At 39.1% G+C, this 26,298-nt stretch overlaps 1 protein-coding gene across 1 annotated transcript; it reads left to right on the top strand.

Annotated features, from left to right (window-relative positions):
* The first annotated feature begins 162 nt into the window (after positions 1–162).
* On the top strand, positions 163–20,317 carry snx33 (sorting nexin 33). Its single transcript, XM_059335595.1, has 2 exons — positions 163–2,240; positions 18,982–20,317. The coding sequence occupies exons 1-2, from the start codon at positions 806–808 to the stop codon at positions 19,233–19,235; spliced, it is 1,689 nt and encodes a 562-aa protein (XP_059191578.1). The 5' UTR covers positions 163–805; the 3' UTR covers positions 19,236–20,317.
* Positions 20,318–26,298: the final 5,981 nt, after the last annotated feature.

Consider the following 26,298-nt stretch of genomic DNA (forward strand, 5'->3'; position numbering starts at 1 on the left):
TGTCCCTACAAAGAATAAAGGATCTGATGAAAAAAAAAGGCGAAGTTGCCTTCAATTGTCCAGGCGTCACGTCATGGAAAGAGTTACTTTGTTGCTGCAGCTCGTTCAGGAATAAACCAAAGCAGCAGATCCGATCCGAGCCGAGCCGAGCCGAGCCGCAGCTCCGCGGACTGCAAGGACCCGCTTTTCTTTCTTCCTCTGGAGCTTTAAGGACCAAGGATCGGAGATGCGCCGGGACCTGTTTACAAGGAAAACGCAGCAAGTTTGAGAGTGAGTGAGGGAATGCGGCTCACAATGCGCCCAGAAACCATTACTCACCCCGCTGGGTCTCTGCTCCACAGGCTGCAAACACCGCGGAGCTTCACTGTCTGCTGAGATCCGCACCAGGAGTCCGGGATGCGAACCGGGACCCGATCCGGAGGATTAAACCGAGTTTGTAGAAGCCGCTCTGTGTCTGAACCTGCTGTTTGTTAAAAAAGAAGGAGGAAGTGAATGTGTTATAGAGTGTTTATAACCTGAAGTTACACAATGAGAGCCTCGCTGGGCTGAGGATGTTTTTACTTTACGGTTTTAACTTTTTTACATAACTTCTCGTGTGTTCACTCGGTCAGCTCGTTAACATATTCCGTGCTGCTGCTGCACACCTGATCCAGCAGCTGCCATGTAACCTGAGAGGAGTTTAAATATTACAGTGTTTCCAACACAGCATGCATTAATAATAATAATAAGTCGTAGTAGTTCACGGGGTGTGCGCGATGTGCGCGTAGATCTGTGCGCTTCAGCAGAACCACCGGGAGGGTCGAAGATGTCGGTGAAAGCCAAAGCCATCTACACGTTCCAGAGCGAGAACAAAGAGGAGATCAGCATCCAGGAGAACGAGGAGCTGGTGATCTTCGACGAGAACTCTGTGGACGGCTGGTTCCAGGGGGAGAACAGCCGGGGCGAGCGCGGCCTCTTCCCCGCGTCGTACGTGGAGATTATTCGGACTCGCTCCAACTCCAACGTGACGGATTGCTCCATCAGCCCGGCCGGATCTCTGGGCAACGACTCCTCCTACTTCCCCTCCACGCCCAACACGCCGATCCATCTGCCGCCCGGTTACTACGACGATGACGACGACGACTGGGACGACTGGGACGACAGGTCGACGGTGGTGGACGACGGCGACCACCACGGCCGGAGCCCCGGCGCCAACGGGCACGCCCACCAGAGCCCGCTGTCCAACAACCCCAACGTGCACTACCGCGCCAAGCCGCACATGGAGCGGCAGGACAGCATCTCCAGCTCCAGGAAGGGCAGCATGGTGGGCCGCAACCTCAACAGGTTCTCCAGCTTCGTGCGCTCCGGCGTCGAGGCGTTCGTGCTGGGCGACGTGCCCATGATGGCGAAGATCGCCGAGTCGTACACCATCGAGATGGCCCCCTTGGGGCCGCTGTGGCAGGAGAGCCCGCAGCCGTTCTCCTGCTCCATCGAGGACCCGACCAAGCAGACCAAGTTCAAGGGAATCAAGACGTACATCTCGTACCGGGTCACGCCGAGCCACATCGGGCGCCCCGTCTACCGGCGCTACAAACACTTCGACTGGCTCTACAACCGCCTGCTGCACAAGTTCACTGTGATCTCCGTGCCCCACCTGCCCGAGAAGCAGGCGACGGGCCGCTTCGAGGAGGACTTCATCGAGAAGCGGAAGAGGCGGCTCATCCTGTGGATGAACCACATGACCAGCCACCCGGTCCTCTCGCAGTACGAAGGCTTCGAGCACTTCCTGATGTGCGCCGACGACAAGCAGTGGAAGCTGGGCAAGAGGCGCGCGGAGAAGGACGAGATGGTGGGCGCCCACTTCATGCTGACCCTCACCATCCCCAACGAGCACCAGGACCTGCAGGACGTGGAGGAGCGCGTCGACACCTTCAAGGCCTTCGCCAAGAAGATGGACGACAGCGTGATGCAGCTGACCCACGTGGCCTCGGAGCTGGTGCGGAAACACCTGGGCGGCTTCAGGAAGGAGTTCCAGCGGCTGGGGAACGCCTTCCAGTCCATCAGCCAGGCGTTCACGCTGGACCCGCCCCACAGCTCCGAGAGCCTCAACAACGCCATCTCCCACACGGGACGCACCTACGAGAACATTGGGGAAATGTTTGCGGAGCAACCTAAGTACGACCTCTTCCACATGCTGGACAAACTGTCGCTGTACCAGGGCCTGCTCGCCAACTTCCCCGACATCATCCATCTGCAGAAAGGTATCGTCACCGCTTACGTTATAAATGCCACAAATGTTAATTATGATTGTGTCCATAATCAACTCCAACAGCTGCTTGGATCCACAGCTTCCGTCTGATTTTAATCTCTAAGAGGGAACTGTTTCCAGCTGTAAGGTCACATGATAGAAAGCTGCAGGAATGAGACCTGCACTGCAAAAAAGGTCTAAAAACAAGATAAAAACAGTAAATCTGAGGGAAATGATCTTGCTGCATGGACAGATCAATTCACTTGACAAGATTTCTTAAATTAAGATTGTTGAATCTAGAAATAAGCATGTTGAACACTTAAAATAAGAAATTAACTCTTAAAACCAGATAAATTAAAGCTGCCAGCAGTGATGAACTGGCCCGAGCAGAGTGACCTGATGATTATTTGGTTCTTACCAAGATAAAAAAAAACCTTTTTGTGTCTTTTTTTTTTGTCTTTTTGTGTCTTTTTTGTGATTTTATGTCCTTTGCTTCTTTTTTGGTCATTTTATGTCTTTTTGTGTGTTTTTTTTGGGTCTTTTTGTGTGTTTTTTGGTGATTTTTTATCTTTTTATGTCTTTTTGTGATTTTATGTCTTTTGTTTCTTTTTTGGTAATTTTATGTCTTTTTGTGTCTTTCTTTGGTCTTTTTGTGTCTTTTTTTGGTCTTTTTGTGTCTTTTTACACCTTCTTTTGGTCACAAAATGAGCAAAAAAGACAAAAAATGTACAAAAGAGATAAAAATGAAAGCTGCCAGCAGCGATGAACTGGCCCGAGCAGAGTGACCTGACAATTATTTGTTTCTTATCAAGATAAAAAAAACTTTAGATTTAGAAGATTTAGATAATTTATCTTGTTAAGAGTTATTTCTTATTTAAAGTGTTCAACATGCTTATTTCTAGATTTAATAATCTTAATTTAAGAAATCTTGCCAAAGTAAATTATCTGTCCATGCAGCAAGATCATTTCCCTCAGATTTACTATTTTTATCTTGTTATTAGACACCTTTTTTGCAGTGTGAAACCTGGAAACTAGTCTGCAGTTACAAAAGGAAACGTTCCTCCTTCATGTTAGCGAATCAGCAGCGACACACTTTACCTGACCCTGAAACAAGCTGTACAAAACGTCTGAAACCTCTCAGGTAACATTCACTGAGTCGCTATAGAAACGAGCTGCCGAGTCTTTCAGAGGACGCTCGAACTTCACAGAAACACATCATCTCTGCAGCGATCTGTGTCTTATATATATTATATCTCATATTATCTCATATTATTTGATCTCTGCAGCTCACAGCAGCATTCAGAATCCATTCAGAGACTTTATTATTGAACCCAAACGCTCAATTATAACAAACAGCTGCTGCAGTAATAGTTTATACTGTAACAATACACAGTGTCGGCTAATGTGAACAAACTCAGCTGATGGATGGACACACACACACACACACACACACACACACACTCTCTCTCTCTCTGTCGGTAAAACAAATCCTCTCAGAACAATGATGGACTTTGACAAACAGATCTGTGAGAAGCTGCAGTGTAGTAATAATTTCACTCAGCTGATATTTCCAGACTGTTTAGGGATTATATATATAGTCATGGAAAAAAATATTAGACCATTGTTTTCTTCAGTTTCTTGTTAATTGTAATGTCTGGTACAACTAAAGGTTCATTTGTTTGGACAAATATAATGATAACAACAAAAATAGCTCATGGTTTTCTTGATAAAAACTAAAATCATTATCAATAAAACCACGGTAAATGTCTAGATATCAACTCTTAAATGAAACTCTTAGTTTAATGCTTATTAGTTTCTATTCTGATAATTTTGTGTCATATTTGGTCATTTTTGCATCTATTTTTGGTCATTTTGTGTCTTTTTTGATCATTTTAACATCTATTTTTGGTCATTTTGTGTCTTTTTTGACCATTTTTACATCTATTTTTGTTCAGTTTGTTTCTATTCCGATAATTTTGTGTCATTTTTACGTCATTTTTACATCTACAATCATGGAAACATTCTTAATAATCACCAAAATCATTATCAATAAAACCATGTTAAATGTCTAGATATCAGCTCTTAAATTAAACCCTTATCAGCTATTTTTGTTGTTATCATTATATTTGTACCAGACAAGAAACTGAAGATAAAGGGAGGTCTAATCATTTTTTCCAGGACTGTATAAACTTTTGACATCCTACAGAGCGTGGCTGCAGTAACTCTTTATATCAGAAATGTATTATTAATATTGTGTCTGCTGAAAGTTTGATGAGGCTGATGGTGTGAGACTGTGTGTTGTGTGTCATGTTTCAGCAGACTGACACTGATAACATTAACCCTTTGTGCTGCTTCTGTGAGTTAGAGCACATTATATATATATATATATATATATATATATATATATATATATATATATATATATATATATATTCTTTATAACATCTCAGATTCAGTCACAGATAAATTATCAGCACGGCACCAGCTGCTGCTGAAGTAATCAGACTTACAAATTACTTTACTGCAGTAAAAGTACTAATATACACTGTGAAATAAAAGTCCTGCATTCAAACCTCACTGAAGTAAAAGCACAAAAGTATCAAAATGTACTTAACCCTTTGATGCACAACATATAAACACCTTCTAATGCACAACATGGTCTAAAATTGCCTGCATTCATTTCCCATGTTATTTAATGCTGCTGTGTGTTTCTGTGCTCTATCTTTTGATATCAACTTATTTTATGATTGAATATTCCAAGTAGTCTTTAAATTATTATTACATAGCTAACTACTTGGCTTAGTAGCTTGCTAAGCTAACGGTTTAGCTTAGTTTGCTCAGCAAACTACTTAGCCAAATAATTAGCCAAGAAGTTAGCTAAGTAGTTAGCTTAGCAAGCTGCTTAGCCAAGAAGTTAGCTAAGTAGTTAGCTTAGCAAGCTACTTAGCCAAATACTTAGCCAAGAAGTTAGCTTAGTAGTTAGGTTAACAAGCTACTTAGCTAAAAAAAAATGAATATGGGTCATTTTTGACCCATATTGTGCATTAGAAGAGTAGTGACTCAATAAAAATTAGGATGTATTATGGTCAAAAACAAACTAATTGAGGAAAACCTGGAATACTGAATGATGAAAATAATTTATTACAAAGATATAGAACATAAAAACTCTGTTGGGTCACTTTAGACCATGTTGTGCATCAAAGGGTTAAAGTATCAAAAGTAAAAGCACTCGTTATGCAGATTGTTTTATATACAGTATTTTAATGTTTTTTATGTTAAATCTCAACCTGAAAAGTAACTAAAGCTAAATGTAGTGTAGTTAAAAGCTACATAAATGTTCACTGCCGTTATTGGTTTAATCAGTAACTGAACAGTATTTACTGGAACCGTCTCGTCCTGATTTGAATACCTCGTGTTTGTGTAACGGCAGATTTTCATAAACGTCTCTGATTCGTTCTCCTGCTGCAGCTCAGAGAGTCTCTGTGTCACTCTGTCAGCTCTGAAACTAATCATTAATCAGCTGATCGGAGGAAGAAAAGTGCAGCGCTGCCAGAGAGGAACCGTACACTATATATATATATATATATATAGTTGTAACAAGAAGACATATATGCTTTTTTTTGACTGTCTGACATTGAATCAGACAATCACTTTTCCTGTTTTAGGTCCGTTTGGATTACCAACATTTTTTCTATTTGCTAAATGCCAGAATAATGAGAGAAAGATTTTTTGGACAAATTTTTATTACTTTGTCTTGAAATAATTTGGGAAAGCCCAGATGATGATGTCATGTCTTTGGAAGTTTCTGCCCTAAGTCATACAGTTTAAAGGCAATGGTACCAAATTATAATGAAACTAAACTTCTGACTTTCAAGAACGTAATAAAAACATTGTCTAACAAAAATTAATTTTGCAAATAGAAATAATTTTGGTAATCCTAATTTACCTAAAACAGGAAAAATTTAATCTGATTTAATGACAGACAGTGAGAAAAAAAAGATCCTGCAGCTCTATGGAATCAGCACAAACATGGCTAGAAGTGGGAACAAATCAAATATTTATTTGTGCAAAATAACACATTTAGAATGACAGAAATCAGAAAAAAAGTTGATTTCCTCTGATAAATTAAAAAAAGTGTCCTGAATGTTGTAAAAAAAAAAAAACAGTTTTCTCCACATATTGTCCATATTGAAGTATTGTCATGTTTCCAGCCTCTCCTGTCCTCTCCTCTCTGCTCTGTGTAAACAGATTCTCAGTGGTCTCTGGTTTGTTGCCGTTCCCTCGTTCATTTGGTCGTTATTGTTTTGTTTTGGTGACTGTCAACAACAAAGGCCTGGTGCCCTGTTTACTTGATCTGAATCTAATTATTGTTATTGTTATTATTATTATTATTATTCCTGATTTTAAATCATGGTTTTGAAAGTTCAGACGTTTTTTTTTACAGCTTTTTCGTTTGGACGAAGCTCGTCTTGTTCTGTTCTCTAGTTCTGTAGAAACAGAAACAGCTGAGGGTTACTGCTCCTCCTGCTCCTCCTCCTCCTCCTCCTCCTGCTCCTCTTGTCCTCCTCCTCCTCCTGTCTGTTCTATAGGAGCGCAGGAGGTTTTCTGATCCTGCAGGAATGTTTGTTGCTGGGCAGGGACTGAGGGACGGCATGTGGCCTTGATAAGTGGATCCAGGGAGGAGCAGGTTTTGGTTAATGTCAGAGAAATGTCAGAGTGTTCTCCATACGTCTCTTTCTTCCATTCTCTCACTTTTAGTTTCAGTCCACTGAACTCTGCGTCTCTGCACTGCAAAAAAGGTGTTTAGTCTAAAAACCAGATCAAACAGTAAATCTGAGGGAAATGATCTTGCTGCATGGACAGATAATTTACCTTGACAAGATTTATTTAATTAAGATTGTTAAATCTAGAAATAAGCATGTTGAACACTTAAAACAAGATAAATTATCTAACACTTCTAAATCTAAAGTTTTTTAAAATCTTGGTAAGAAACAAATAATTTGCAGTGTGTTTGTCTCTTCTGTTTCTGTTTCTTGTCGTCTGTCTCTGTTATCGTCTTCACGTCTGTCTTCTTCTTTCATGTCTGACTCGTGTCGGAGAGCCTGTCCAGCTGCTGCTGAGACTATGAACTGATCCAGGATCCCGGATCTTGATCTGGTCTGAGACTATGAACTGATCCAGGATCCAGCATCTTGTTCTGAACTCTGTGGGGTTGATGACGTGGTGTTGTTAATGAAAGACCGCTGGGTTTTTCGACCTGGGGGCCAGTGCCCGGCCGGTTTGGAGCTGGTGTTCGTATGGTTCGCAGTTAGTTCAACTTGTGAACCAGTTCCGAACCGGTTTGCTTTTCCACAGACTCTAGAGCCACGTTATTGCATCACTGCTAGCCCTGGCCTGATAGCCTGCTAGCGTAAGCCTGCTATCCCATATCGGGGTCATCCCTATGTTCCCCGTTTTCCCAAAAAGGGTCCTATGTTCCCCTGTAGCAATACCGGGGAACATAGGACCCTTTTTCTGAAAAAGGATCCTATGTTCCCTGCAATCTATCAATCTTGACGGTACACTCTCCCAAAACTTAAATTTGCACAGCAGCTACTTTTTGGTTACTTTACAGTTCACTTTTTTGCTTTTTAAATCTAGGATTATCCTGTTTGTTTATTCCCACCCCTAATCATATTGTCTTGCATCGAGGATTAGCTTTTTCCTTTTAGGGTTAGGTTAGGTTATTTGCATATGCGCGTCAAACAGCCCGTAGGCCTACATAGGCCTATTTGCCGGAGAACATAGGACCCTTTTTGGGAAAAGCGGGGAAAAAGTGTCTTATGTTCCCAAGTCTTATACAAAGAGGGGAACATAGACATGCTCCCCCTGTATCAATGCTATCGCAGTTAAACAAATCAAATAAATGAATGATACACATTGTAGTTGGTCTCTCTCAACGGCACCGAGTTGGTCTTGGTCTTGCTAGCCCGCTAACGCTAGCACGCTATTGATCGGCCGCTAACGTGAGCACGCTATGGATCGGCCGCTAACGTTAGAATGCTAGCACTAGCCCATATCAATCTCATTGCAGTTAAACAAATCAAATAAATGAATGATACACATTGTAGTTGGTCTCTCTCAATGGCACCGAGTTGGTCTTGGCCTTGCGAGCCCGCTAACGCTAGTACGATATTGATCGGCCGCTAACGTTAGCACGCTATGGATCGACCGCTAACGTTAGCAGGCTAGCGCTAGCCTGTATCAATTTGATTGCAGTTAAACAAATTAAATGAATTAATGATACACTTTTAGTTGGTCTCTCTCAATGGCACCAAGTTGGTCTTGGTCTTGCTAGCCCGCTAACACTAGCACACTATTGATCGGCCGCTAACGTTAGCATGCTAGCGCTAGCCCATATCAATCTCATTGCAGTTAAACAAGTCAAATAAATGAATGATACACATTGTAGTTGGTCTCTCTCAACGGCACCGAGTTGGTCTTGGTCTTGCTAGCCCGCTAACGCTAGCACGCTATTGATCGGTCGCTAACGTGAGCACGCTATGGATCGGCCGCTAACGTTAGAATGCTAGCACTAGCCCATATCAATCTCATTGCAATTAAACAAGTCAAATAAATGAATGATACACGTTGTAGTTGGTCTCTCTCAATGGCACCGAGTTGGTCTTGTTGGTCAGATAGCCCCGCCCCCGGCCCTGACGTAGCGTTCGCGGTTCAAAACCAGCAGAGAGTTGGTGCTTGACCGGGAACCCTGGGGCGGTGGAAAAAGCCTATTGTGTCTCTGATGAGTTATTGTCGTGCTGCTCTGGTTTCATGTGGTCTGTAATATTCTCTGGAATGATCTGACACCATCTGACTGTCATCAGATCGTCCATATTAATGAGGTTTTATCATTAGGAACTATAAATCTGTAGACTCTGTGTCCTACTGTTTATTATAGAGATGTTTGTGGTGCAGACTGTCAATCAGACTTTAGTCCTGATGTACAAACCAGTTTTATTGATACTGAAATCTAATAAACTCCAGTTAACCATCTCCTGAACTTACAGACTTTGTACGAACTCTAATATTATCTTGTACGTTGATCAAATATCCAAAACTTATATTTTATAAATGATTTAGAGTGAGTTGGTCTACGCCCACAGTCATCTGTCTGTTTATTGTCCATCTGTGTTCAAGTCGTTTTAACAGTTTTCTGCAGAAAACAGCTGTGAGAGAAAAACCTCATAATTATAAAGTAATGGCACCAAGTGAGAGAAAGGTTTGTTCTTCTCTTAACATGTGTGTTTTAAAATACTTAAACGATAATACCCCATATATCTGTGATAAGTGTGTATAGTGAAGATGGTGACAGAGTGCAGAGTCACCTGAGCCAGCAGAGATCTGTCACCTCTAATCTGAGACTAAACTCAACAACAGAAACAAACAGAAGAGTGAAACCGACCCGCCCGGCTGGTCGTATCGGTCCGATCTGTCACGTGTCGAGTGAGAAGAAATGTGAGGCGTTGGCCTTTAGAAAGTCAGGAAACAATTAGTGAGAAACTGGATGATCACATACACACATCAGAGACCATGGACTGAACTAAAGCTGTAGCTTTTACTGGAAATATTAGTTTAAAACATGGTGACAAATGGTATCCATCACTTGTTGACTTTTCAAAATAAAATACAGCAGATTAAGCTGACAGAGAGACAGACAGAGATAGACAGACAGAGGGAAGCGGCATCTTTTTAGACCGAAAATCTGTTTTTAAGAAATACACAAAAAGTTTCCATAATGATAATACATCCTGTTTTTACTGACCTATGTCACTTCCAGTAGTCACATCATCCTTCTAACTAAGTGTGATGCTGTAGTGACTCGTGTGATGGATCGATGACTTGTGTAATGGCGTGGTGACCCGTGTGATGGCGTGGTGACTTGTGTAATGGCGTGGTGACCCGTGTAATGGCGTGGTGACCCGTGTGATGGCGTGGTGACTCGTGTGATGCCGTGGTGACTTGTGTGATGGATCGGTGACTTGTGTAATGGCGGTTTGACATCGTATTATGACGTGGTGACTCGTGTGATGGCGTGGTGACTTGTGTGATGGCGGTTTGACCTCGTATGATGGCGTGGAGACTCATGTGATGGATCGGTGACTTGTGTAATGGCAGTTTGACCATGTATGATGGCGTGGAGACTCGTGTGATGGACCAGTGACTTGTGTAATGGCGGTTTGACCTCGTATGATGGCGTGGAGACTCGTATGATGGATCAGTGACTTATGTGATGGCGTGGTGACTCGTGTGATGAATCGGTGACTTGTGTGATGGCGTGGTGACTTGTGTAATGGCGGTTTGACCATGTATGATGGCGTGGAGACTCGTGTGATGGATCAGTGACTTGTGTAATGGCGGTTTGACCTCGTGTGATGGCGATTTGAACTTGTGTGATGGCGTGGTGACTTGTGTGATGGATCGGTGACTTGTGTAATGGCGGTTTGACCTCGTGTGATGGCGTGGTGACTCGTGTGATGGCGTGGTGACTTGTGTGATGGATCGGTGACTTGTGTAATGGCGGTTTGACCTCGTGTGATGGCGTGGTGACTCGTGTGACGGCGTGGTGACGAACGTTGTCGCTGCCTCCTGCGTCTCTAAGCCGTCGTCACGGTGCCTGTGGTTGCCATGGAGATGCCGACCCTCAGACGGGATTCGTCAGCTGTTTTTTCTTCTCGTGTCACAAACTCGGGACAATGGAGACGCTTGTTTAATTTGGTGTCACAGCTGAGTTTCGTGTTTCATCACAGGGAGGATTTCTGCAACACAAACAGTAAATCTGCTGCGTAACCAGAGAAATGAGTCAGAAAGAGAACGGAGAGTTCCAGTGACACAGAGGGATCAGGACTTGATCTGTGATGACATCGGAGATTTTAATAAGCCGACAGAATTAATAATGAAATTCTTATGTCTCCAGCTGGAATATTTCTCTTTAACTGTCAGAAAGCTGAGCTGCAGATGATGAATTATTGTTCGGAACAAACAGCTGAGAGGAGCGAGTTTGATTTATAAGATTCTCTGTACATATTAAAACAGAACATCTGTTCAACATCTCTGAGTCTGGCTTCACTTAATACGGAGTGACTTTTTGTCTTTGTTATGCAATCAAACAGGACGTAAAACGGCAAACGGCAGCATGTGAGGCCATTTTAAATAAATAATTATAACAAAGCATATCACACGGTTGTTTCCTGACAAAAAATGCAAGATTTTTCAATTTTCTTTCCCAGGAATTTGTGTCTTTTTTCACTTTAATCCAAGAGAATCTCTGAGTTTATATTTAAATAAATGTATGACTTTAGTCTCTATCTCCGACTCATCTTTAAAGCATCGGTGGTTCTGTCTCGTATATTTGGTTTTAGTTTGCTGCTAATCAATAGTTGTACACAGTCTGACTCTTACTGGAATCCTCCAGTTACACACAGTTGTTTCTCATTAATTTACTGCTTTCATCTCAGAGAATATTAAAGTTTTTTTCCTGGAAATTTACCACGTTAGTCTGATTTTTTTGTCTCATAAATGTACGACTTAAGTCTTAGAAATTCCCTACCAACTTCAAACAATTACATGAAATACACCACCAATTTGTGATTAAAAATGTTATTGTTTGCAGCTCAAAATCAGATTGCAAATGCAGAAGTTTGGTTTGTCTTTGAGCTGAATCTCACAGGTGGAAAATGTCTCGATCGAGGTGCAACAATACATTTTAAATCACACATTTATGAGGATATGGTGAAACAGCGAGCATGTCTCAGCCTCGGGGTCATGTCTGAACCTGAACCACGGCCTCAGAGTTCAGCCAATCACGCGGCAGAATCCCAAACCTGATGGTTTCTCAGTGTGTCAGCAGCTTTAACACTTTTTATTGCTGACTCTTTTTCTCAGCTGACAGAGGATGTTTTCAGAGAGAAGCTTGTTTTTAGTGTTTCGTGCTCCGATCGACAGAGAACAAACGTCTCATCAGTTCACTGCGGTGCTTGACTCAGACGTCACACACACACACACACACACACACACACACACACACACACACACACACACACACACACACACACACACACTATTGGTTAGTGTTTTGTGGTGACAAGCCTCATTTGTCCTCAGTTGAAAAATGTTTGTGTTTACTCGTCTGTCCGGCATGAAAAACATCCACTAAAGTCCCGTCAGAGTTTGTTACAGTCTGAATTTGTTACAGTTTGAGTTTGTTACATTTAGTGTGTTACAGTTTGAGTTTGTTACAGTCAGAGTTTGTTACAATCTGAGTTTGTTACATTTAGAGTTTGTTACATTCTGAGTTTATTACAGTCAGTTTGTTACAAACTAAGATTGTTACAGTCTGAGTTTGTTACAATCTGAGTTTGTTACAGTCAGTTTGTTACAGTTTGAGTTTGTTACAGTCTGAGTTTGTTACAGTTGGAGTTTGTTACTGTCGAAGTTTGTTAAAATCTGAGTTTGTTACATTAAGAGTTTGTTACATTCTGAGTTTGTTACAGTCTGAGTTTGTTACAGTTTGAGTTTGTTACTGTCGAAGTTTGTTACATTCTGAGTTTGTTACAGTCTGAGTTTGTCCCTCTGAAGGGAAAACTTTGAAAAATATAAAGATGAGGTCGTTCCATTTCATCTGCTGTGTTGGAAATATAATTATCTCTTCAAAAATAACTTTGACGGGCAAATTACTTTGTAGAAAAACATTGGGCAAGTTGTATAATTTTTCTTGTGCTGGCTCAGTGGTTAGAAGGACCTGGCTGGTGTTTGGTCTCTAGATCAGATCAGGACGTTATCAGCAGTTATCAGCAGGCACACAGGGCGAGTCAGGCCGGCTCCACCTTCTGTAGGTGCAGCTGGTTGTTGTCAGACGATATATTAACATTATATCTATTAAGGTGTTGTCTGGCTCCGCCCTCTAGGGATCGTACTTATTATAAACGAAGCCGAGGTGAAAGTTACGTTACAGAGTGTGAAAACAAAGAGGAAAGTCAGGAAACAGAATAAAATACAAAAAGGCAAGGGTGTTACGGTGTTAGGATGTTAGGATGTTAGGATTTTAGGATGTTAAAATTTTAGGATGTTCGGATGTTAGGGTGTTAGGGTGTTAGGATGTTAGGGTGTTAGGGTGTTAGGGAGTTAGGTTGTTAGGGAGTTAGGTTGTTAGGATGTTAAGATTTTAGGATGTTAGGATGTTAGGGTGTTACAGTGAACCCTCTGCTCCGTCTCAGAGGTCAGCTGCTTTAGAAACAGGCTCCTCTTCACTCTGATCACTCGTCCACTTCACCATTAAACAGGAAGAATCACTTTAATTAATTAGCTCTGACTGGAAGCTGCCTCCTGAGGAGAGAGAGAGAGAGGAAGAGCTGCAGTCTGAGGAGAAAATAACTCTGTTCTAAAACAAATATCTTCATGTTCCAGATAAATGAAGATATGATGCACTTCCTCAAGTCCTCCCACACACACACACACACACACACACACACACACACACACAGTGGAAGCTGAGGCGTTGAGCTTAAAGACTTCCTCAGGTTTACTATATTTAGTTTTTATGTTGAGATTTCAGACAGATGCAGGTTTCACTCTTCAGGCTTGCTGCTTCTTATGATCATGAGATGATTAGTGAGTGTGCTTGAAAGAGCACACTATATATCATCCACTGGGATAAATTCTAGATTTTATTCTTCCGTTTCTTCCATTTTTTTTTTTTTGGTTGACTACTCCTCTCAGAGTTTTGGTCTCACATACACTAAAAATGTATCAAATCAATCGGCTGGGCCATGACCAGTGAGCTATGACTTTTCTAAGGGTTTTGGCAAACTGTTTTCAAATTATTTGGCAAAAACACGCCAAAAAATCCCCCCAATGTTACCTTATGGAGAGGCTAGAGTGGATGACATCATCGCTAGAGTGCAGAGGGACAGAAAAAATTGTCAAAAAATAAATTGGGAAACTGGGCTCGAGGCCCGCAAATGCCACTCTACAGAAATAATTTATACATAGAAACATAGTAAAATGTGTCTTCTCCCTCACATTGGTGTGGTAAAGCTGTCAGAGTTATAGTTTGGGCGTAGGACCACAGATGATCCACCAACAGCCTCATAGACCGCAATGGGAAAAAGGAGGGAACATTTCTGGAGGAAAGCAGAGCTACCAGTTTCTTCTGATCGCTCTAAAAAAAACACATATGTAGACGTTCAGGAAGAACTGAGGATGCTCAAAGTGAAGTCGGATCAATGATAGGAGCTACGGTTTGGACAAAAATGCTTTCTGTTCGAGGGGAACTTTTTGCTGATTTTCGATTAATTTTGATTTAAATTATCTAACACTAAATCTAAAGTTATTTTTTATCTTGGTAAGAAACAAATAATTTGCATTCTGCTCGGGCCAGTCCATCGCTGCTGGCAGCTTTAATTTATCTTGTTTTAAGAGTTAATTTCTTATTTTAAGTGTTGACCATGCTTATTTCTAGATTTAATAATCTTAATTTAAGAAATCTTGTCAAAGTAAATTATCTGTCCATGCAGCAAGATCATTTCCCTCAGATTTAGTGTTTTTATCTTGTTTTTAGACATACCTTTTTTGCAGTGTGCTCACTGCAAATTATTTGGTTCTTACCAAGATAAAAAAAACTTTTATCTTCTAAAAGGTTTAGAAGTGTTAGATAATTTATCTTGTTTTAAGAATTAATTTCTTATTTTAAGTGTTCAACTTTACACTATGATCTTATTTCTGGATTTAACAATCTTAATTCAAGAAATCTTGTCAAGTGAAATTATCTTGCTGCATGGACAAATAATTTCACTTGTTTTAAGTACCTTTTCCCTCAGATTTAGTGTTTTTGTCTCGTTTTCAGACACCCATTTTTTGCAGTGTGCTGTTTGTTATGATCACGAGATGATTATTAAACATAAAGTGCTTTTGAAAAAGGTGTTAAAGTTGCCGTCTCTCCTCTGGGAGCAGAGATATCTGCAGCTCAGAGCCACAGTGAAGCTGTCACATGTGAAATAGTTCCTCTCTTTCTCTCTCCGAGGGCCATAAAACATGCGGTCTCCAGTCTGGTTGGGCTAGATAAACAGAGCTGGAGCCTCTCCAGCCCCAGTGGCCATGTATCACAGAGAGAAACAGCTCGTCTTTAGTTCTTTAGGTTGTCCAGCGTCTCTTCCTCCACACTGCAAAAAAAGAAAAGTTGGGTGAACTCAAAATTTCAAGGCAACAAACTTCGATAAAATTTTAAGTTGGACAATTAAACTAAATATTTTAAGTTTTGTTTTTGAGTCTGCTCAACTCTGATTTCAGATTTTTGAACTTATAATTTAACATTGTAATAACTTTTAATCCTTACTTCTGCTAACTTCTGCAAAGTGCTGAATTGGCACGATTGTAATGCTGCTATGAAATGTCAGCTAATGTTGCGACGACAATTTTGAGTTAGCATTGATACGCTAATGGCTACTCTTGTAGCTGTAACAAGCAGCGCCGCTAGCATCAGTTAGCCGCTAGCATCAGTTGGCCGCTAGCATCAATTAGCCGCTAGCATCAGGACCTCAGACAGCCTGTACATCTTCCGCCGCAGGCTGAAGACCCCTCCTCTTCCAACAATACCTCGGTTAAGTCATGGTCACCTAACATATATTAAAAAAAAAAAAAAATGCTCTTCTTCTTCTTCTTCTTCTTTTCTTTTCTTTTCTTCTTTAACATATAGCACTCCTGTAGCGATGACAGTTAGCTCTTAAAGTTATGTACTTACTTGATTCCTATGGTCTATGTCTAGTACCATCAGGTTGAATCACTTATTGTAAGTTGCTTTGGACAAAAGCGTCAAAAGCTAAATGACATGTAATGTAATGCATCAGTTGGCCGCTAGCATCAGTTAGCCGCTAGCGTCAGTTGACCGTTAGCATCAGTTAGCCGCTAGCCTCAGTTAGCCGCTAGCTTTCGCTAATGACCGAATTTCACCGCTTTCCCGCATTTCACAACAAAGAAATAAGAGTTATCAGAACTATTGTCCCTTGTTGTGAACCCCAACTTAAAGATATAAGTAACAACAACTCACCAACTTGTTTTTGAGCAGACAACTGGCTTCCTTTGTTGTGCTAACTTACATTATTGCCCTAAATGTCAATAATTTATATTTCCAAGTTTTACCAACTTAAATCACTGTTTTAGGCCAAAAAATACACGCTGGCTGTTTCTGCAGTGTGTGCCTATCTGCTGCAGCACATTCTCCTCTCATGTGGAAAACAGAACACATGAATGTAGGTCAGCGCCGCAGCGAGTCCACACGCCTCCTCCTCGCCGAAGTGCTGTGTTCATGCTTTCCCAGACTTCTGCCAGGAATTCCAGAGAAAATCAGGGCGGCATGAACTCACAGATACAGTTAATGGGTAAAAGCTGCAGCGGATACAGCGAGCATGTGCAGAGCGCCGCGGTGACGTCACGCCCTGTGGCCAAAACCGAAACGAGACGTTTGTGTGTCTGCAGCTATAAAGTGACAGCAATAAACATCTTTATAACTTTTATGACAACTTCTCATATCTGCTTTTTTATTTTTAGGCTTTTTATAAATCACATTTTACAGCTTTTTTTCCCCAGACAGTTTACATCACTGCATCATTCTCTCTGAGTTTACATCATATATAATACAGACATTAACTCTGCCCTAAATAGTCTAACTGCAGTAACTACACTGTAAAAAAAACAACCTGTTTTTTGGGTTAAATCTCAACCTGAACAGTAACTAAAGCTGTCAGTTAAATGTGGTGGAGTAAAAAGTACAATATTTGCCTCAAAATGTAGTGAAGTAGAAGTATAAAGTTACATAAAATGGAAATACTCAAGTAGAGTACACTGTAAAAAAACAAAACTGTTTTTACGGTAAAAAGACAGCAGCTGTGGTTGCCAGAACTTTACCATAATAAATACGGTGCAACTTTTTTTAATATTACGGTAAAATTGTATTAGCACTGTTGATTTCACGCCATTTTATTCCATATTTTACCGTAAAAAATAAAAACGTTTTGTCCATCAAAAGAAACACTGTCTTGCCATATAATTGACTGAAAATACTTCATAAATGCCGCATGAATTAAAGATTTTTACCATTAAATATTACAGTATATTTCTGTTAGAGATGTGGTGTTCAGTACATTTAACAGTGAGAAAAAGTGTTTTTTACAAAAAATAAATGCAAAAATGATGGCTTGTATATATATTACAGTATATATTAAACACAGTGCCAGTGTATTTTATAGTGGAGTAATGCATTTTAAAAAAATGTAAAAATTACTGTTTTGGCTGATTTATACATTTAGGCTACAGTGTTTTATTGTTACTGAAACTGAATTAACCCATTTATCATTTTACGTCTTTTACCGTCATGTTTTAGGAGTTTTTCACCGTAAAATCTACAGACTTTTTTATTACAGTGTACATATTTAATCGAAATTGAGTTATAACTGAAAAATAAAAATGATGTCTGTTTTATCTTGTGGCAAAGTTATAGATTTCAATTTTGCTTTATTTCAGAGAAATTATATTGCACAGGGAGTCTGGTTTGTTTCTCTGCTTCTTTGAAAATTAATAAAACAAACGTATGAGAAAAGAGTAAAGAACCAGTGTTTCTTCTCTCTCAGTAGAAAGTTTCAGGCTGTTTAATGGTTTAAATGGAGTTTTTGTTCTCTGAGGACAGAAACTAAAAGCAGAAGCTGAGATCAGACAGTGATAAAGTTGTTTGTTGTATTTGGGCGGAGACAGAAACTCAGAGATGAGATCTGGAGTCAGACTGGAACCAGCTGCATTCCTCTTTACCTGGAGGAACCAGTCTGTCTGTCTGTCTGTCTGTCTGTCTGTCTGTCTGTCTGTCTGTCTGTCTGTCTGTCTGTCTGTCTGTCTGTAAAAATTTCAACTCTATACCAATACTCAGGAAAGTATTCGATACTCGATACTATTTTCGATACCACCAGGATAAAAACAAAGACCCCAAAATTTAACAGAAATATTTTTATAAACAAGAAAAATGCAACATGTAAAAGTTAACAGAACCACAGGTTAAATACTTTTTTTATTATACTATTAAAAAACAGTTGTGCAAAAAGAAACTGCATCTATGATAACAAGCTTCAGGTCTGAGGTAGTGCAAAAAATAAATAAATACAATAAACAATAACAATTAGAACAATATTTTGAGGTTGTATGCTGTGCACAATATTAGGCAAACTTGATTAAAAAAATAACAATAACTTAACTTAAGTGTTCATTCCTTGACTAGGTATCAATACTTTTGAAAATGAGTATTGTTTCCGGATACAACGTTTTAGTATCTATACTTTTTTGAGTATCGATACTTTTGACAACCCTACTGTGTGTATATATATATACATATATACATACATATATATATATATAAATACTCTGATCTAATAGAATACTGTGTGTATAAATACTCTGATCTAATAGAAAACTATGTGTATAAATACTGTGATCTAATAGAATACTGTGTGTATAAATACTCTGATCTAATAGAATACTGTGTATATATATACTCTGATCTAATAGAATACTGTGTATATAAATACTCTCATCTAATAAAATACTATGTGTATAAATACTCTAATCTAATAGGATACTCTGTATAAATCCTGATCTAATAGAATCCTGTGCTATAATGAAACACTGTGTGTTATAAATCCTCTGATCTAATAGAATACTCTGTGTGTTGCCTTCAGGGGCCTTTGCGAAGGTGAAGGAGAGCCAGCGGATGAGTGACGAGGGGAAGATGGACCAGGACGAGGCGGACGGCATCAGGAAGCGCTGCAGGACGGTGGGCTTCGCCCTCCAGGCCGAGATGAGCCACTTCCACCAGCGCAGAGAGGTGGACTTCAAAGACATGATGCAGGCCTACCTCACGGAGCAGATCGCCTTCTACCAGCGGGTGGTGCAGCAGCTGGAGCGCACGCTGCGCATGTACGACTGTCTGTAGAGACACCGCCACCGCCACCGCCAAAAACACAAGAGAAGAAGAAGAATGAGAAGAAGAAGAAGGAGTCTTTGGTGGACTTTAAGTTCAGAGACGAACGGAGCCGCTCGCTCTTCCACTTGGATGGATCCAGTTATTTTTCGAGACCTACTGTACCTTTTTATCACATAGACAGTGTCACAGCATCTAGTTTATTTGACATAATTTAATGTGTTTGTAACATTAAAGGAAGAATAGAGGTTTGTGTTTAGTGGAACACCATGAAACGGGTTCAGTTTGTCCCCTTCTCTCCAAAGTTCATCGTTATTCATTCCAGATTTTCTTTAACGCTGCAGAGTTTCAAGTCCGAGTCGCTCAGGTGTTCGCCGCTTTAACCCTCGATGGTACGCATTAGGATGCCAGTTGACAGTGTTTTTTTGTGTCTTAAAATAGACTGAATAAACATATTCTGAATTTTTTTTATTCAGAACTAACAGTGCTCGAAAATGTACGTATTTCATTGGTTTCAGAAATGGGCAAATGTGGTAAAATGACCTACTAGCGCCCCCTAGAATTGAGCCCCTAAAACAGGTTTTGTCGTAGAGACACGAAATTGGGTACATCCATGTATCATGGGAAGACGCACCAAAAAGTGTCAAGAAGCCATATCCAAAAGCCAACAGGAAGTCGGCCATCTTGGATTGAAAATGGCGTTTTAGACGTTTTTCGCCATTTCCACACCGCATATTTTAACTAACTCCTCCTACAGATCTAATCCGATCGACTTCGGACTTGTTCAGTACCATCAAAAGGCCTTTGACATCAAAAGTTATGAAAAGCTTTGCAGACCGTCACACTATGGAGGCGTGACATGGCGACAAAATATGGCGTTTTTGCATAAAACACGAGACTGTATAACTTGACCATCCATTGTCCAATCTGCCCCAAACTTGTCATGCATGATGATGGTCCATCACTGAACAGTTCTACATAACAATATTTCATAAAGTCCCGCCCTTTGATTAGCCACGCCCCCTTTCATAACTCATGACCCTTTATCGTAGAGACTTGTATAAGGTGTCAGTGAACTCAGCAGAAAGTCCCTGAATACCTCGCCACTTCAACCATCGCTGGCTCGAAGGAATCATTTAAAGCTGTTGAGAATACCACTAGATGATAATTTGATCAAATAGTAATGTTCATTTTGGCCATGTATTAACGTAATTTCCAACTCAGTTCCTAAGCGGTTGGACATATATTAATATAGGTCATATACAGTACATGTATTCTGAAAAATGAACATATCTATTTGATCAAAGAATCATCTAGTGATATTCTCAAAAGCTTTAAATGATTCTTTGACCCAGAAAATGTAGATTTTGACACCAAGATTGACCTTCTAAGTGGCTTGGAAGGCATATTGGTTCTCATAGATTTTATATGCCTGCCATCTCCAATCCAAAAGTGTCTCCTATCAAAAATTGAAACTTAAGGAGATGGAAAGCATGTGGAAAAAATGTGGTGCTTTTGTCCGACGTGTCCCCTTTATTAAGCTAAGCTGGCTGACTAAGGAGGTCATGTGACAAATTAAAGCATTGCTATTGGTTCCCTAAACTCTTCCCTCTTTTTTAAAGTATTGCATCTTTCAAAAACATGCATTGTACACTGTACCATAGAGGGTTAACATGCATATGAAGCGTTTTCATGCAGTAAGTGCCTTTCAGAGTGTGTGAGGCGTTCTGCAGGACTTTCTGTCTGTAGCGGCTCCAGACTCAACGAGCTGCAGTTAGAAACAAGTTTGCACATGTTTTTATACACGAGTGGGTCACAGTGAGTGTGTGTGTGTGTGTGTGTGTGTGTGTGTGAGAGAGAGAGAGGATCTTACAGTGTCGCCTGATAGCTGAAGAGGATTAACTCTGCTGTCAGTTTATATTAAATCATTTCATTAACACACGAACAAATTCCTCGTGTTTGCAGCGTTTTGTGTTTAATGTCGTCTCAGCACGATTTAATGCTCACACAGATTTTTAAATGAAATAAAACCACATGAACTTATGTAATTAAGTTCCAATACAATGAAACTGCATCGAGGGGAATGTGTTCTGCTTCAGAGACTGACCTTTGTGCAGGCTGCAGACTGTTTCACTCTGCAGGAAGTTTCATTCACTGCAGCTGCTCCATGCAATTATAAAAACCAGTTTATCTAGTTTAACATCCTCCAAATATGAGTCGTGCTATTTGGCTAAGATGTATGTTTAAGAATAGGCAGTGGTGGAACGCTACACTGCAAAAAAAGTGTGTCTAAAAACAAGATCAAACAGTAAATCTGAGGGAAATCATCTTGCTGCATGGACAGATAATTTACCTTGACAAGATTTCTTAATTTAAGATTATTAAATCTAGAAATAAGCATGTTGAACACTTAAAATAAGATAATTTCCCTCAGATTTAGTGTTTTTATCTTGTTTTTAGACACCCTTTTTTTGCAGTGCACATATTTTTAAATGAAATAAAACCATGTGAACTTATGTTTCCTCAAAATTAAGTTCCAATACAGTGAAACTGCATAGAGAGGAATGTGTTGTGACCTTTGTGCAGGCTGCAGACTGTTTCACTCTGCAGGAACTTTCATTCACTCCAGCTGCTCCATGCAATTATAAAAACAAGTTGATCTAGTTTAAGAACAGGCAGTGGTGGAATGCTACTAAGTACATTTACTCAAGTACTCTACTCAGGTACTTTCATTTTATGTAACTTTATATTTCTAATCCACTACATTTTGAGGTAAATATTGTACTTTTTACTCCACTATATTTAGCTGACAGCTTTAGTTACTGTTAAGGTTGAGATTTAACATAAAAAACATGATTAACTTAGAATGGAGTAGAATAGAAATACTTTATTAATCCCTGCAGGGAAATTGTGTTCGTCACAGCAGCTCCCAAACGACAAGTCAGACAGAAATGGCAAGAGAAGAAATTTTTTTTTAACATTATACACTAAAATGTAACACTATATACATGGTGTATAAATAACAGTTAAGTAAAACCAGTGACAGTAAAATAAAGACCAAGTAACCTTAAACTAAAAAACGAGAAACGAAAGAAAATAAAATCAGTGCGAGCATATAAATCTAAAACCTTATGATAGTTTGTGTTTATGTGAGACTGAACAGCAGAGACACTGATTGTTTAAAGTTCAGTATGCATGAGAGGGAATTATCATATTTTATTGCACAAACAAGATCGGAAGCTGTTGGACCTGATTTAGAGTGTCTGATATTTTGAGGGAGGAGTTGGAGGTATTTAGAGTGATTAGACTTTTTTTTATTTTTTTATAAATCTCATATCAGTATATTAAGTAGTTAAAATGAGCCCTATGTTGAGAGATTTAAACACTGTTTACAATCTGCTAAATGCTAAATGACTAAATGTAAATAAATGCATCAATAATAATAATCCTACTAGGAATGTATAAACCAATCTGAGTGGGTCCATTCTGCATAACGAGTACTTTTACTTTTGATACTTTAAAGACAATTTGATGCTGATATTTTTGTACTTTTACTTCAGTAAGTTTTGAATGCAGGACTTTTACTGTAGTGGAGTAATTTCACAGTGTGGTATTAGTACTTTTACTGAAGTAAATGATCTGAATACAAAATATAGTATTGAAATATTATTATTTTTGATGCATTTATGTAAGCAGCATTTTAATATTCTCATGCAATTATGGAAGCAGTGGTTTATTTTCTCAAGCCAGGGTTCTTTTTTACCACTAAATATGTGGTTTAGTTTAATAAAATGTCTAGTCACTTTATATCGATCATGTTTTTCATGATAAATTTTGACCTGAAAAGTAACTAAAGCTGTCAGTAAATGTAGTGGAGTAAAAAGTATCCAGATTGAATGAAGTATTCAGATCCCTTACTGCAGTAAAAGTATTAATATTTTACAAAATTACTCCATCACAAGTTAAAGTCCTGCGTTCAAAACTTACTGAAGTAAAAGTACAACAGTATCAGCATCAAAATGTACTTAAAGTAACAAAAATAGAACTACTCCTTATGCAGAATGAATCCACTCAGATTGGTTTATGTACTCTAAATATAATATTAGATTATTTCTATTGATGCATTTAAGTAAGCAGCATTTTACTGTCATCACGGTAGGGTTAATTTAACTACTTAATATATTGTTATGAAGTTTGATTCATAAACATGCAAAATCATTTTAAACTGATCATGTTTTTATGTTAAATATCGACCTGAAAAGCTAAAACTAAAGCTTTCAGATAAATGTAGTGCAGTAAAAAGTACAATATTTGCCTCTTTATGTAGTGGAGTAGAAGTATAAAGTTACATTAAATGGAAATACTCAAGTAGAGTAGAAGTATCTCAAAATTGTACATAAGTACAGTAGTTGAGTAAATGTACTTAGTTACTTTCCAGAGCTCCTGTTTCCTGTCTGATGAGTTTATTAGTAAATAAGAGTTTGTTCCAGTAACTTTACTCATCCTGTTTATGATTTATTCACCTCCAGAACCTTTTCTCCTGTTTATTCCTCAGCAAATAACGAGAAGTTTCAGCTGACTCCTGCTTCTCTCATAACAAAGAACAAGTGCTGAGTCAGCTTTCTCAGTAAACACTTGGTCCAGTGTGTGTGTGTGTGTGTGTGTGTGTGTGTGTTCTTGTTCTTCCTACATAGTGAGGACCAGAACACGTTTTTAACCAACAAAGTGAGGACATTTTTGCAAAGTGAGGACATTTCACATTTCGGCCGGTCCTCACTTCTTTAAAGGCTTTTGTGAGATTTCAGACTTTGTTTTAAGGGTTAAAGGTTACATGATAATGATAATTAACTGAAACTGTATTGTGTGGTTACAAAACTAACTAAAATTATAGTGAAAATGTCCTTCGTTTTCATCTTTGTCAACTTTTTTCATACATAATGAAGATGGATCAGACAAAGGAAATAAAGGCAAAATTTACTGTGACCTCTTTTAATCTCCCACCCAACAAAAACTAAAGCATTTCAAAAAATAAATACATACTATAACTATACTAAAACTAGCAAACTCACTCTAAAAACTAATTTAAACAAACTGAATTTGAAAACAAAAATTCACAACAAAATTAAAACTAAAACTAATGAAAAATCCAAAACTATTATAACCTTGCAAGGGAATTCACTGTTCCAATGAGGGTCCTCACAAAGATAGAAGTACAAGAATGTGTGTGTGTGTGTGTGTGTGTGTGTGTGTGACTCAGTCAGTTACTGGTACTGTTCAGTCCACATCTGCAGCCTTTAACTCTTTGCAGTCTAAATGTGGTTTTGTTTATGTTGATTTTTTTTGCTTTTTCATACTTCAGCATTTATTCCGTTTCTCCCAAAAAGACCAAAGAAGTCACAGCTTCCTCTTTTTTTTTTTACTCTTTTTACTGTGTCTGGTTGTTGAAGTGCTCTCTCTGTTTTGTTTTTTTTCTAACTGAATCTGTTTTACTCAGAGGAAAATGTGAAGAGAGCATTCGGAAGAAAAAAAAACCTAAAAAAGAAACACATTCCACAACTGTAAAGGACAGAAAAAGGCTGAGACACATATCAAGATGTCAGGAAAAAGACAGACGGGACAGAGTGAGAGAGTGAAAGAGAGAGTGAAAGAGAGAGAGAGTGAGTGCTCTGCTGTCCCACAGCTGCAGGAGAACTTGAACGCAGCATTGACTGTGTAACACGGACGTATGAGTTGCTGTAACGTTCAGAAACTGACGTGATTTTCAGTTTTTGTCACTTGATTGAAGGGAAGGGGACCTAAAAGATGTTAATAAAAGTAATGATGGTGATCAGCTGCTGTCTCTGTCTTATTATATTAAATTATATATTGTTTTTTATATTTGTCCTTCTCTGTTTTCCCTAAACACACCGACACGGTGACGCTCCACCAGCAGAAATGAGACAGAAATATGTGCCTGTGTCTGGTGGAGCAGGACTCTGGTAGAACTATTATCTGAGCTGTTCGCCATGGAAACACACCCACATATTCCAGCAACTACTGCAGGGATTGCTGTGAATATTTAGTGATTTATGCATAATTACCTGTTCTCCAGCTGTGTGATCAGAGGAAACATTAAACACTCTGATATCAGCTTCTAGGAACGTTTCACGGAGAGTTTCCTGACGAGAGTGAAGCTGAGGAAACATTTAATCTGCTCCAGATGTTCATTTGGAGCTCCTTCTGTTTTCACCTGACGTCAGCTGACATAAGGACTCAAAAAACTGCAAAAAGGTGTGTCTAAAAACAAGATAAAAACAGTAAATCTGAGGGAAATGATCTTGCTGCATGGACAGATAATTTCACTTGACAAGATTTCTTTAAATTAAGATTATTAAATGTAGAAATATACATTTTGTACACTTTAAATAAGAAATTAACTCTTAAAACCAGATAAAGTAAAGCTGCCAGCAGTGATGAACTGGCCCGAGCAGAGTGACCTGATGATTATTTGGTTCTTACCAAGATAAAAAAAAACCTTTAGATTTAGAACAACAAACAACAAACTGACCAAAAATGACGTAAAATTACCAATAAAAAGACACAAAATGAACAAAAAAGATGTACTGACCAAAAAATGGATACAAAACTACCAAAAAAGACAAAAAATGACCAAAAATAGACATAAAACTACCAAAAAAGATGTATAATGACCAAAAAAGACACAAATTGACCAAAAAACAGACACAAAATTACAAAAAAAGACCACTGACAATTATTTGTTTCTAACCAAGATAAAAAAAAAAACCTTTAGAAGTGTTTGATAATTTATCTTATTTTTAGAGTTAATTTCTTATTTTAAGTGTTCAACATGCGTATTTCTAGATCAGATTCTTAATTTCAGAAATCTTGTCAAGGTAAATTATCTGTCCATGCAGCAAGATAATTTCCCTCAGATTTACTGTTTTTATCTGTTTTTTAGACTAAACACCTTTTTTGCAGTGTGGTTATTTATGCATTAATACCTGTTCTCCAGCTGTGTGATCAGAGGAAACATTAAACACTCTGATATCAGCTTCTAGGAACGTTTCACGGAGAG

This window comes from Centropristis striata, chromosome 6 (assembly GCF_030273125.1).
Source record: "Centropristis striata isolate RG_2023a ecotype Rhode Island chromosome 6, C.striata_1.0, whole genome shotgun sequence".
Taxonomy (NCBI): Eukaryota; Metazoa; Chordata; class Actinopteri; order Perciformes; family Serranidae; genus Centropristis; species Centropristis striata.

Bases quoted from the DNA above. Each gene is read 5' to 3' on its own strand.
- snx33 (XM_059335595.1), top strand. From the start codon at position 806: ATGTCGGTGAAAGCCAAAGCCATCTACACGTTCCAGAGCGAGAACAAA. The intron at 2,241-18,981 runs GTATCGTCACCG...TGTTGCCTTCAG, and splicing joins CATCATCCATCTGCAGAAAG to GGGCCTTTGCGAAGGTGAAG.